The sequence below is a fragment of the Lycorma delicatula genome, chromosome 3, assembly GCF_047948215.1.
Source record: "Lycorma delicatula isolate Av1 chromosome 3, ASM4794821v1, whole genome shotgun sequence".
Taxonomy (NCBI): domain Eukaryota; kingdom Metazoa; phylum Arthropoda; class Insecta; order Hemiptera; family Fulgoridae; genus Lycorma; species Lycorma delicatula.
In genome coordinates this window covers 196087404-196101546 of record NC_134457.1, presented here as the reverse complement: position 1 = coordinate 196101546, position 14143 = coordinate 196087404, and the positions used below count along the sequence as shown (strand labels likewise).

The 14143-nt window shown below is 29.1% G+C and overlaps 1 protein-coding gene across 1 annotated transcript in view; it reads left to right on the top strand.

The window, feature by feature from the left end:
* Positions 1-14143, top strand: part of LOC142322337 (carcinine transporter) — a 99158-nt gene that overhangs the window by 45819 nt on the left and 39196 nt on the right. Inside the window, exon 3 of the mRNA XM_075361300.1 lies at positions 11775-12033. Within this exon, the coding sequence (XP_075217415.1) occupies positions 11775-12033 (259 nt within the window). The remainder of the gene's footprint in view (positions 1-11774; positions 12034-14143) is intronic.

The following is a 14143-nucleotide window of genomic DNA, read 5'->3' as shown; positions in this document are numbered from 1 at the left end:
TACACTTTTATTTTTTCGTTTAATTAAAATACTACGGGAAAAGTATAAAAATACAGTCCAACAAAGAGAAAGACATTTTGTGATAGTACATTCTGACCATAGACTTATAATTAATGCAATAAATAATTCATATTTAAATACAAAGAGTCACGTATCCTATTTTTAATAAGGAGATTTAAAAATAAAATTCGTGAAGAGGCCAGCACACAACAATATCCCCTCAATAAGGATAATATCCCCTCAAGTAAGGTAGCAAGTTAATAGATAAAATTTTGCTGCTTTCGTTTCTCCCCCATCGAAAAGTTCGCAAGTTTTTCACCTGGAAATAACTCAAAATAGCAGGAAATATTGATATTAACAATAATCAAGTTGGAGAAATAACCCAATAACCGATATAACTATTTATATTACCATTTTTATAACCATTTATTTATTTTATAAATATAATCTAACCAAATTTAACCTACGCTCGCTAACCTTGACTAACAGTAATGTTTATGTTATGTTAAGTAGTATTTAAATAATAAATTCAGTGATTATTGCAATTATTTATTATTTAAATAATCAAATCATTATCGTTAATTAGTCGAGGTTAGCGAGCGAAGCGAGCGTAGGTTATGTTTTGATAGATTATATTTATAATCATAAGCAATAATGCTTATATTCTTAGTGTGTAAAATACGTTAATACGGAGAATGTTTAAAATGACTGGTATAAAATAACAGCATGTTAGAATGTTATCGAGTTATTGGGTTATTCCTCTAACCTGGTTATTGTTAATAGCAATATTTCCAACTTTGGGACACTTTTGGTTCAGTCGATTGCAATCAAAAGGGGAGATGCACAATTAGATGTTACAACAATCCTAATTACAAAATTTCATCATCCTACGGCTAATCGTTTTTGAGTTATGGGAGATATATACGTACGTACGTACGTACAGACGTCACACCGAAACTAGTGAAAATGGATTCAGGGATGACCAAAATGGATATTTCCGTTGAAATCTGAAAACCGACATTTTTCGCGATCATAATACTTCTTTTACTTCGTACAAGAAAGAAAAATTATTTTATTTTAAACGAAATCTTAATTTACTGTGAATCTATTTATTACGGTTACCTTTTACTGACTGCTATAAACAATACATTTATTATGAAACTATATAAACATTCTTTTGAACCGTTTCCACGCTTTATCTGCATACATACATTGAAATGATACGGACAATATTATCAAACAGTATTAGGAAAAGGGAGTTTATTATTAGTAAGTTGATATGAATACTTTTCGAGCACAAGTATAGATGTATCAATTTCTCAATGTAGTTGTATCTTGAAATATTATTATTGAGTACATAAAATTTTATAAATCGCAAATTTCGCTTTAGTTCACCAAATTTATTAAAGAGCATAAGCTGTGCTGGATAATGTAAGAATTGTTTTACTTAGTTTCACCGAGTGACAGTTCTTTTTATTTATAATACATGAAGTTGACATTCATAAAATAATAACGCATGAACTTTTTAATACAGAGCTATTATTAATAATTATAGTAATGGTATTAAACTGGGGAAAACGGTCGTAAAGAATAAAATAAAATATATAATAATTACAATAATATTATTATGAATTACATCATAATTACGTACGTTCTTCGTCAAGAATAAATCGGTTAATGTCGTTTCATTTGATTGAAAACGTCATGTTGGTAACACTGTACTTGATACATTATAAACGTGACTTTATGTGAAATAATATTAAAATTATAAGAAGTATATTAGAAAGTTATTCTGAACACTACCACGTTCGCCGTGTATTATTTTTATTTTTTTTTAGATAACCTTAATACGGCACATAAAGGTTTTTTTAACAAAATTCATAAAACCTTAACTTTTCTTTTAAAAGTATTACTTTTAAACACTCTCAAAAATATTTTACATTTAACGCGTAATTTTTTATCTGTATATTAAGATTTGATGAATATAAAAGATTTTGAAAAACATTTTTTTAAATAAGATTACCCACAACAAATAAATTTTACAATAGTAAAAACAAATCAAGATATCATCAGCACGTTTAACAAATATTAAATGTATAAACTAAAACTCGACCGTAAAAATCATCTTAAACAAACTCGGCTAAAAACTAACTATTTTATCCGAATGCAGTTTGTAGTTATTTCCACAATATTTTACGAATGCGCTATTAAAAACAATACCGCTGATGAAAACGATGCATAAATACCCCAAATAAATTTTATGGCGAAACAATTTTCGGTACTTACGTATAAGCCAGTCGACCGTAACCATAATGATCCCGTAACTTTGAAGTATTTTCAAAGTTATGGGATCATATTTTACATATTGAAAATATAAGCATTATTGCTTATAATTATAGATATAAATTAACCAAATTTAAATAATCTACGCACGCTTATCTCGACTAATTAACAGTAATGTTTTATTATCTAAATAATATTGCAATAATTACTGAATTTGTTATTTAAATACTCAAAACATTACTGTGGTAATTAGTGAAGGTTAGCGAACGAAGCGTGCGTAGGTTAAGTTTGGTTAAATTATATTTAGAAAATAAATAAATATAAATGGTTATAAAAATGGTAATATAACTGGTTATATCAGGTGATATTAACAATAATCCAAAAGTTTGCAGTTTATTGGTCGACGGGCTAATAGTAAGTATCCAATTTTCGAGTAATTAAAATTACAGTTATCATCAGTAATTGTAATAACTATTTTAAACTGTAACCTCTCGTCACAACAATCGACCAATTTAATATTTGTTAGTAATTAAATTTTATAGAAGTTCTTCAATTTACCAGGCATGTATAAATGCACTTAATCTATACATAAATGTATATTAATCGAATAGGCGGAGGTTCTAAATTCTACCGGCTCAAATCTTAAACTGTTTTCAAATGGAAAGATTTTGGTAACTTTTTTATTTTCTTCTCTAGAGAAGGTTTTCCTAGTGATACTGCTGTTTTTATTTTCCACGCAACATAAATAGAAGGTTTTATTTAAATAAAAAATGCGTTTTCTACACGGACAATTAAAAGAATTATTAAACTTTAATGGTATGCTACTTAATTTCATTCTAATAATCAGTGTTTTGCGTCAAAATATTGTAAAAAAAACTTAGTGTAAAAGAATAATATATACTGCCACCGCATTCCAAAAAACATTTAACGCATATAGTTGGTAATCTCATAATTTCTTTTCACTTAAATCCTTTTTTATTTTTTATCAAAAATGATATTTTCACCTTTTTGTGAACGAGTGGATTTTCCTAAATAGACGGCGTTTTTTGTAGGCTTGTCGTATATTAAATAAAAATTAAAAATAAAGATTTTATAAATAGTAATAAAACTGACTTCAAAGAGAAAACGCTTAGGAAAGTATTTTAAAAACCCCTCATTCCTTTTTTAAAATTTTAACTTTTGTTAAATCTTTTGTTTAAATTAGCCGTAGATTACCAAAGGTTCAAATTTAAAAAACTGAAAGTGTTTTTTTAAGTCTATATTTAAAAAAAAATCTGATGTGGACATCACATGACTTCCTTGTACGCCTATTAAATTACATATACATATTTTTAACAGTACATAAACTTTCATTTCACTAATAACTTCTGATTTTTTTCATATATATATTTTTTTTTTTGTTATTATTGAATAATTATTTATTGTAATTTTTTTTTTACAATCACGGGTTAATGTTACTAATTAATCAATATATTTAAATTTAAAAAAAGTTAAAATAAAAAAAAAATTAAAAAAAGGAGATGAATTCTGAATCAAGCCGATGTGCCTGTATACCAGTGCCTGATACCAGTGACGACAATGCCTGTATACTGTATACCAGTAACATCAAAATATTTCATTAATTAAAATTTTATTTGGCTATAAGTCTGGAAACAACGAAAATAAGTATAATTTATTATATAACGCTGAAAAACTTTCAATGAGGGCTTATTACTGGTTAAGAAAAAGTCCAAAATCCAAATTCTTTTGGGATTTTGGGCTTTTTTGTACACTTTTGGTTCAGTCGATTGCAATTCAAAGGGTAGGTGCACAACTAGATGTTGTTTTTAGTAATGTGAGTACATACGTACGTACCGACGTCACGCCGAAATTAGTCAAAATGGATTCAGGAATGGTCAAAATGGATGCTTCCGTTGAAATCAGACAACCGAAATTTTTCGCGATCACAATACTTCCTTTACTTCGTACAAGGATGTAAAAAACACTTTAAATTTAAATAAAACCCTTTTAAAAGGATTTAAATTTAAAACGTTTTTTTAACTATTTTTATTTTTAGTTACATAAACTTGTAATTTTCATAACCGTGAACTCATGCAATATATATATATGTCTTATTTAATTACTTGAACACCTTTAATTTACGTCGGTACTATTTTTTACTCTAAAGTAACAATATACCAATAAATAAACACATGATATATAGTGATGTAGTATAAGATTACAGTAATTTCAAAATTTTTTTTACCATCTGCCATACTTATATCTGACCTTGTACTATTATTTTTCCTGAGATATCTTTGTGTAAAATTATAATTTGTATTTGTTATAGTCATTAACAAATAAAATGCCTACAAAGGTCGTTGCATTTTACTGAAGTGATCTCAACGATTGCAAGGAACCTGGAACTATCAGTTTTAGCAATCAGTAATCCTACTGGTGTAGAATACCATTGACCTACTACCGAGCAACTGACCAAGCTGAATTACATTATCGATAAAAAATATTATAAAAACAACATTTAAAGCAATTTATTTATCTTTTAAATAAAATACATTGAGTTTAAGTATAAAAAAAAATTATTATACAAACCTTCATTTTTTCATAATAAAATTAAAGGACTGTCTTAATGTTGTTGCACATCATTTACATTAAATTATTTATTATATTTTTTTATATTTTTTATTAACGATCACAGTACCGCTTACGTTTTTACACCTATTCCTTGTTTTTTTTCAAATGTTCCATTAATTATGTTTTAACTAAAGTTTTTATTAAATTTTTATAGAAATAAAAAACTGAAATTCGGTAAGAGAAAATCGTTTTATACTTCCTTATACGAAGTAAAGGAAGTATTGTGATCGCGAAAAATTTCGGTTTTCAGATTTCAACGGAAATATCCATTTTAACCATCCCTGAATCATTTTGACTAGTTTCGGCGTGTCGTCTGCACGTACATATGTATGTATCTCGTATAACTCAAAAACAATTAGCCGTAGGATATTGAAATTTTGTATTTGGGATTGTTGTAACATGTAGTTGTGCACCTCCCCTTTTGATTTCAATCGACTGAACCAAAAGTGTCCCAAAAAGCTCAAAATCCAAAAAAAATTTGGATTTTGGACTTTTTCTTAACTTCAGTAATAAGCCCTTATTGAGAGCTTTTCAACGGTATATCTTAACAGGTATTTATTTTCATTGGTTCCAGAGTTATAGCCAAATAAAATTTTAATTTATGAAATATTTAAATCTTACAAGGTACATCAGTTCGAATCAGACTTCATCTCCTTTTTTTAACTTTTTTTTATATTAATATATTGATTTATTAATAATTATTAATGATTGTAAAAATCTTTTTACAATTAATAATTATTCAATAATAACAATAAAAAAAAATGAAATAAAATCAGAAGTTATTAGTGAAATAAAATTTTATGTACTTTTAAAAATATGTATATGTAATTTAATAGGTATTATTACATATGTGTGTGTATGCAATAGATTTGGCGAAATATCCGATTATTTAATATTAATTGAAAATTATAATTTAGAATCACATTATTTTTTGGATTTTCTACTTTAATTTCAGTTTAATTTTATTTAATTATTTGGAATTTCTGTTTAATTTTATCTACATTAAAGTTAATCACAGAGCGACTGAAAAATAGACCCTCACAAGAACAACATATTCACTGAGGCATACATACCCGATCTTTAATTAATTGCAAAAAATTCTTATCTCTTAGTTCCTTACTCCTCTGACATTGTCGGAGGAGTAACGAACTAAGAATTGGAGTTGAACTAAGAGGGAATTTTCCCTAAGTTGGTGTTCATCATCACTTTGTTTTTTATTGCCAATCATTTAATCGCTCTTTGATTTCATATATTTCTTCTGATCTTAATTTGTGTACATGTTCTCTAGTTTTCAAATTTTCTCTCTCTTTATATTCATCATCCTCTCTTAATCTTTTTATTCTTTCCTTTAATGTTTCTTCCTCTTTATATTTATCATCTTCTCTTAATGTTTTTATTCTTTCTTCTTTCTTTGTTTGCAACATTTTCTTCCTGTTTATTTTTTTTCGTTTGCAACATTTTCTTCCTTTTTATATTTATCATCTTTCCTTAATTTCTTTTTATTCTTCCCTTGTTCTTAACATTTTCTTCCCCTTCATATTCATCTTCTTGTCGTTTTGATTTTAGATATATTTCTTCATGTTATCTTTCTTTTTCCTGTATGATCGTTTATTTCTCATTTTTGATTATTCACCAAATAATCCAATAATAAGAACTGAATTTTTTACACCGTAATGTCGAAATTAACATTTGTAACTAATATACAGGAGTTCACTAAACGGAATAGTTTAATTATTATTGTCTTTTATTTACACGACACACGAGAAATCTAAAACTTTTGTTAATCAAGAACTCTCAAAGATATGAATAATATTGATCTATTAATACGAGTAATAAAGGGACTTATACTCTATCCTAATATTACATGTAAGATTGTTGAATTAATAATTGCATAAATATTTAATGTTAATAAAAACTAATATTTCAGCAATTGTGTTACTGTATACTTTATTAAAGAATTGGAGGATCGTATCTCACTTTCAAATGAAATAAGTTTAAATGAATGCAGCAAAAAATGTATATATGTAATTTAATTGGCGTACAAGGAAGTCATGTGATGACCACATCAGACATTTTAGTAAAATAAAAAGTAATGTGCCGACTTTCGTGGTCGAGTAGGTACCGTCTCAATATTTCGTGCATATGTCCTGGGTTCGATTCCCGGTCGAGCATGGAATTTTCTCATACTCTACCAACAATTCCCAGCGAGCTAATGCTCATACCGGCTGATGCTGTTTCTTTCATAAAAAGACATTTTTATTAATGTTAAAATATAAACTATTTTTAATAATTTTAATTTAAAAATCTTATTTTTTATCAGTTTCAAATTAATAAAAATAATCGTTTCATATTTTAATTAATGTTATTACATCAATAATATTGAACTTAGTATTATTATTTAAATACTCTTGTGTTTACTACACAAGTATAGTTTACTACACGCACAATTTTTTTTCTTTTTAATTATCCACAACGGAACGGAGACCATATATGCGTTTGGGGTAAGTGATGGTATGTGTGTGTGTGTGTGTGTGTGTGTGTGTGTGTGTGTGTGTGTGTGTGTGTGTGTGTGTGTGTTGGTTCGGTGTGCGCGCGGGTGTGTGTCTGTACCATTTTTCTCAAAAACTACTGTACCGATTTCGATGCGGTTTTTTTTTCATTACATAGGTATCACCTCAGAGCAAGTTCTTAGATTAGTTTTACGGTTATAAGCCGCCAGGGGGCGCTGCAGTAGATATGTTTCTGCAAAATGGCTTTTGAATGTTTCTAAGCCTATCTGATTAATATTTTTTTACTTAACGTTTATTTCATCGTGAGTTTTTAAAATTTTTAATTTTATTTACTTAATATTATTAGTTAAATGAAGATATTCTTTTAAAGAGCATAACGCATATAAATTTTTATTGAAACCTGGTTGAGATATTAAGATTAGTTTTTTTTAAAGTTTTATGAATATACTAGCAGACCTCGCTATTGCTATATATATATATATGTGTGTGTGTGTGTGTGTAGAGAGAGAGAGAGAGAGAAAGTTTAAATGAACACAATTGAAAATTTGATAAAAAATTAAAAAACTGAACTTCACAAATTTTACCTTTCACTTATTCTCCTTCCCCTTTTCCCTTTCCGACTTCTCCCTCACCCCTCTTTCTACCTTTTCCACTTTTCCCCGTTTTCCATTTTTCCCTTTTTCCCTTTTGCCCACGCGTAAATAGGTCCATTAGTTTTTTCGTCTTTAGCGGACACACATACGAACATCATGCCTTTTATATATATAGAATAAAAAAGTCTTTTGTATATTTGTTTGTTTGTTTCGTAAATATCGACACCGGCCCCACCTAGCGGGTATAGTTTTTTGCAAAAATATTTCTTTTCACGTAACTAATATTCATATTCTGAATATGAACCAAAACGGTCCATAAATATAATTTTTCTAAATATCTCAACCCCAGCGCCATCTAGCGGGTTCATTTTTTGCAGACATAATTCTTTCCATATAAGTTAACATGTATTCTGAATATGAGGCAAATCGGACCATAAATACAATTTTCCGAAATATCTCGACGCCAGCGCCACCTAGCAGGTCCAAACTAATTCAGAAATCTTCCCTGGCATGCCTCCAACCATTCCCCAAAGTTTCATCGCTATCGGATGAACGGTTTAGGAAGGCATAAGAGACATACAGACAGACAAACATTCATTTATATATATATATATATATATATATATATATATATATATAGATGTTTAAAAACGTTGTTGATAATTCTGAAAATAAGAAATATGTTTTCTTAAATGTATTTTTTTTATACTGCGTTAGAGTTAATCACAAAATACGTATATAATATCATTTCCATCTACATCAAAAAGATGGATTATTAAAGAGTTTTGGGGAAAATCACCTTCTATACTGATTCTAAGAGAAAAATTTTAAGAAATCATTTTCCAGTTGTTTGAAATAACGAAGGATACGTTTAGTGAGAATGAAAGAATTATTCTTTTAAAAGATTTCTAGATCCAATTAGGAGTGGAGTACTATCTTATTTTAAAGAAATTTTCAAAAGAAGGATTCTGTCGTAAATCTATTTTTATATATTTTTTTAAATTTTTAACCGTTTTCTAGCTACCTGCATTCAAAATAGTTAGTGATTTATGGTTGCGGTAATTTTTGTATTATCATTTTACTTCCAAATTACGTGTTTCATTTAGCTAATAAAAACTGATAAACTGCTCTCTGAATTTCACGTTCTTCAGATCCCTTCGTTCCGCTTACTATAAAGTTCAGAACATCCACCTTATTTTTCAGTCATTTGACTGCAGCTCTCCAAGATTCCTTATCTAGTGCTATTCGTTTTATTTCAGTATACCCTCTACATCCTACATCCCTAACAATTTGTTTTACATATTCCAAACGTGGCCTGCCTACACAATTTTTCCCTTCTGCCTGTCCTTCCAATATTAAAGCGACTATTCCAGGATGCCTTAGTATGTGGCCTATAAGTCTGTTTCTTCTTTTAACTATATTTTTCCAAATGCTTCTTTCTTCATCTATTTGCCGCAATACCTCTTCATTTGTCACTTCATCCATCTGATTTTTAACATTCTCCTATAGCACCACATTTCAAAAGCTTCTAATCTTTTCTTCTCAGATACTCCGATTGTCCAAGTTTCACTTCCATATAAAGCGACACTCCAAACATACACTTTCAAAAATCTTTTCCTGACATTTAAATTAATTTTTGATGTAAACAAATTATATTTCTTACTGAAGCCTCGTTTAGCTTGTGCTATTCGGCATTTTATATCGCTCCTGCTTCGTCCATCTTTAGTAATTTTACTTCCCAAATAACAAAATTCTTCTACCTCCATAATCTTTTCTCCTACTATTTTCACATTCAGTGGTCCATCTTTGTTATTTCTACTACATTTCATTACTTTTGTTTTGTTCTTGTTTATTTTCATGCGATAGTTCTTGCGTAGGACTTCATCTATGCCGTTCATTGTTTCTTGTAAATCCTTTTTACTCTCGGCTAGAATTACTATATCATCAGCAAATCGTAGCATCTTTATCTTTTCACCTTGTACTGTTACTCCGAATCTAAATTGTTCTTTAACATCATTAACTGCTAGTTCCATGTAAAGATTAAAAAGTAACGGGGATAGGGAACATCCTTGTCGGACTCCCTTTCTTATTACTGCTTCTTTCTTATGTTCTTCAATTGTTACTGTTGCTGTTTGGTTCCTGTACATGTTAGCAATTGTTCTTCTATCTCTGTATTTGAAACCTAATTTTTTTTAAATGCTGAACATTTTATTCCAGTCTACGTTATCGAATGCCTTTTCTAGGTCTATAAACGCCAAGTATGTTGGTTTGTTTTTCTTTAATCTTCCTTCTACTATTAATCTGAGGCCTAAAATTGCTTCCCTTGTCCCTATACTTTTCCTGAAACCAAATTGGTCTTCTCCTAACACTTCCTCCACTCTCCTCTCAATTCTTCTGTATAGAATTCTAGTTAAGATTTTTGATGCATGACTAGTTAAACTAATTGTTCTGTATTCTTCACATTTATCTGCCCCTGCTTTCTTTGGTATTATGACTATAACACTTTTTTTGAAGTCTGACGGAACTTTCCCTTTTTCATAAATATTACACACCAGTTTGTATAATCCATCAATCGCTTCCTCACCTGCACTGCGCAGTAATTCTACAGGTATTCCGTCTATTCCAGGAGCCTTTCTGCCATTTAAATCTTTTAATGCTCTCTTAAATTCAGATCTCAGTATTGTTTCTCCCATTTCATCCTCCTCAACTTCCTCTTCTTCCTCTATAACACCATTTTCTAATTCATTTCCTCCGTATAACTCTTCAATATATTCCACCCATCTATCGACTTTACCTTTCGTATTATATATTGGTGTACCATCTTTGTTTAACACATTATTAGATTTTAATTTATGTACCCCAAAATTTTCCTTAACTTTCCTGTATGCTCCGTTTATTTTACCAATGTTCATTTCTCTTTCCACTTCTGAACACTTTTCTTTAATCCACTCTTCTTTCGCCAGTTTGCACTTCCTGTTTATAGCATTTCTTAATTGCCGATAGTTCCTTTTACTTTCTTCATCACTAGCATTCTTATATCTTCTACGTTCATCCATCAGCTGCAATATATCGTCTGAAACCCAAGGTTTTCTACCAGTTCTCTTTATTCCGCCTAAGTTTGCTTCTGCTGATTTAAGAATTTCCTTTTTAACATTCTCCCATTCTTCTTCTACATTTTCTATCTTATCTTTTTTACTCAGACCTCTTGCGATGTCCTCCTCAAAAATCTTCTTTACCTCCAAGTTTCTCTAAATTCCACCGATTCATCTGTCACCTTTTCTTCAGGTTTTTTAACCCCAATCTACATTTCATTATCACCAAATTATGGTCGCTATCAATGTCTGCTCCAGGGTAAGTTTTACAGTCAACGAGTTGATTTCTAAATCTTTGCTTAACCATGATATAATCTATCTGATACCTTGCAGTATCGCCTGGATTTTTCCAAGTGTATACTCTTCTATTATGATTTTTAAATTGGGTGTTGGCAATTACTAAATTATACTTCGTGCAAAACTCTATAAGTCGGTCCCCTCTTTCATTAATTTTGCCCAGCCCGTATTCACCCACTATATTTCCTTCCTTGCCTTTTCCAATGCTTGCATTCCAATCTCCAATTATTATTAAATTTTCATCCACCTTATATCTTTCATTTAACATAACCTCAGGTTTTGTTTTTTAATAAAAAATATTTTCTTTTTTGTTTTTATTTATTTATGTTACCGAACATCCTCTGAAATTTCTTCTGTTCTTTTTACAGCTGGACTGGGTTTGTGAAAACGATTCGTTACCGACAGTAGCGCAATCTGTATTTTTCTGCGGAGCGATTTTGGGTGGACTGCTATTCGGATGGATGGCCGATAGATTTGGACGAATACCGGCTTTAGTCGGTTCAAATATGGCAGGACTTGTGGCCGGAATATGTACAGCATTCTGTTCGACGTTTTGGCAGTTTCTTGTTTGCCGTTTCTTAGTTGGATTGGCCTTCGACAACTGTTTTACTATGATGTATATCCTTGGTAAGAATGTATTGCTGTTTTTTTTTTGTTTTTTTTAACAAAAATTAGATAATTTTTTATAAAGTTTTATTATACTCATTCCATAAAATAATTAAATGTACTGCTTTATTCATCGGTTTAGTAATTTTCCTTTATTTAAATTTTATCGTGTTAAAATTTTATGTACAAACATAAAATTCGATTGAGACCTAAATATTTCATATTAAACCTTCCAGCAAATATAACATTCCGCGAATAGTACAACATACATTTAACAGATTAGTTGTTGGCAACCTTGATCCCTTAATCCTATCTACAAACAAGTTTATGAATAAAAGAATTGTTACATGCTAAATGATGAATGTTCTCTAACAAGCTAAATAGTAAAAAAGACATGTCCCAGTTTCATGTTTCTTTTTAAATACGTTATTTTAATCGTTAAATATTACCCGTTAATAACACTGATAAACATAATTTTTGTTTCTTAACATGCGATACATGATTTTAATCTGTTTTCTGATGCTGAAAACGAATATGAACTCACAATCTATATATCACCTAACATTTTTTTTTAATTTTTTAATTTTAATTAAAGGATTTTTTTTTCATTTTTCAACGTATAGAGTTAGCATTTTAAGCTCCTATATTGTATTTAATTATATAATAAATACATAAATTTTTAAAAAATTTACGAAAATCTTCAGCGTTTTATAAATATAAAGATGGAAATTCTATAATTAATAAGGTTTATTTGTTAGATATTCACTATTGGTCGACAGGAAAAATTAACTTAAAAGTTCTTTAAATTAAGTCGCAATTAAAAAAATTCTGATCGATTAGGAAAAGTCAGACATAGATCTTTCGTATTTATCATAAGTTAATATGTTAACTGAGTTACAGGTAACTTAAATGAAGGTTATATACATTGTTCATATTTAACTTATTTGCTTGAGCCTAATATGGAAATTATAACTTTTCTTTTTTTTTTTTGAAGCGTAATATATTTAAAACTAAGGGTGATAGAAAAATTGTATTTACAGATCTGTAATGTACGCAAAAATCAATTCAAGAAATGGTATCACACTTAGAGAAACATTTAATTTAATTAATTTTTTTTTTCTATCAGTGATAAAGATAAGTTCAAGAGTATTTTTTAAACTATGCTAAAACATAAAAATCGAATAATAAAAAAATTAAACGGTACCTACCCATTCATTGGATGCAAAGAAAACCGGCTAAATGGAAGTTCAGAATAATTATTATTGTCTTTATAGGAAAATAATTTGAAAACAATGGTCTCATCAGTTATGTTAAGTGAACCATTTACTTAAAACTATTATTGCTACGAAGCATACTTAAATGAGAGATATCATATTCTTTGTTACGCAGTGTCGCATAAACAAAACAAACATGTTGACACCGTGTAGAAACGGCTATGGTTCTATTGTGTCGCCTAAACTTCTTTAGGTTCAAAATAATTAACTAATATTTTATTTTGTTAATAAAGAAGAGATAAAATTTATAATAAGTATATGGAGTAAAGAAAGTAGCCTTAATAAAATATTTACAAATTAGAAAAATTTACACGAATTGGTGATAAATAAACATGATGATTATTTTAAAAATTACTAACGATGAAATGTCATCATCAGTATGTTTGGGAGAAGAACGTATAAGAGAAATTAAAGATTGCTCAATACGATGGCTCAAGTTTCATAAAGCCTCATGCACCGGCAAGTTTCGCCGTGTATAATCTGGGCTGAGCGAAGTCCCATAGGTGTTCTAAATTAATTCTAGATGTAATTGTTTAATATTTATCTCGTAATTATAATTTTTTTTATAAATCCAATGTGAAAAACATTTCTCACCATGTGTATTTTTTCTGAGCGTTTTACGCTTTGTTTGCCTGTTATTATCCTCTACGGGACATCAGATTCAATTATTCTATGTACTCTTTATTCATTGCAGTTCTTATCCGATTCCACGGTAAGGCGTACAGATGTTTTCGATCTATTTGAATAAAGAATTATTCATATAAATTAAAACTTTAAACCATCAATTTTTTTAAACAAATTTACTTGGCAATTATTTAACCACCACCATCGCCAAACAAAGATTAGCTTGTACGAAT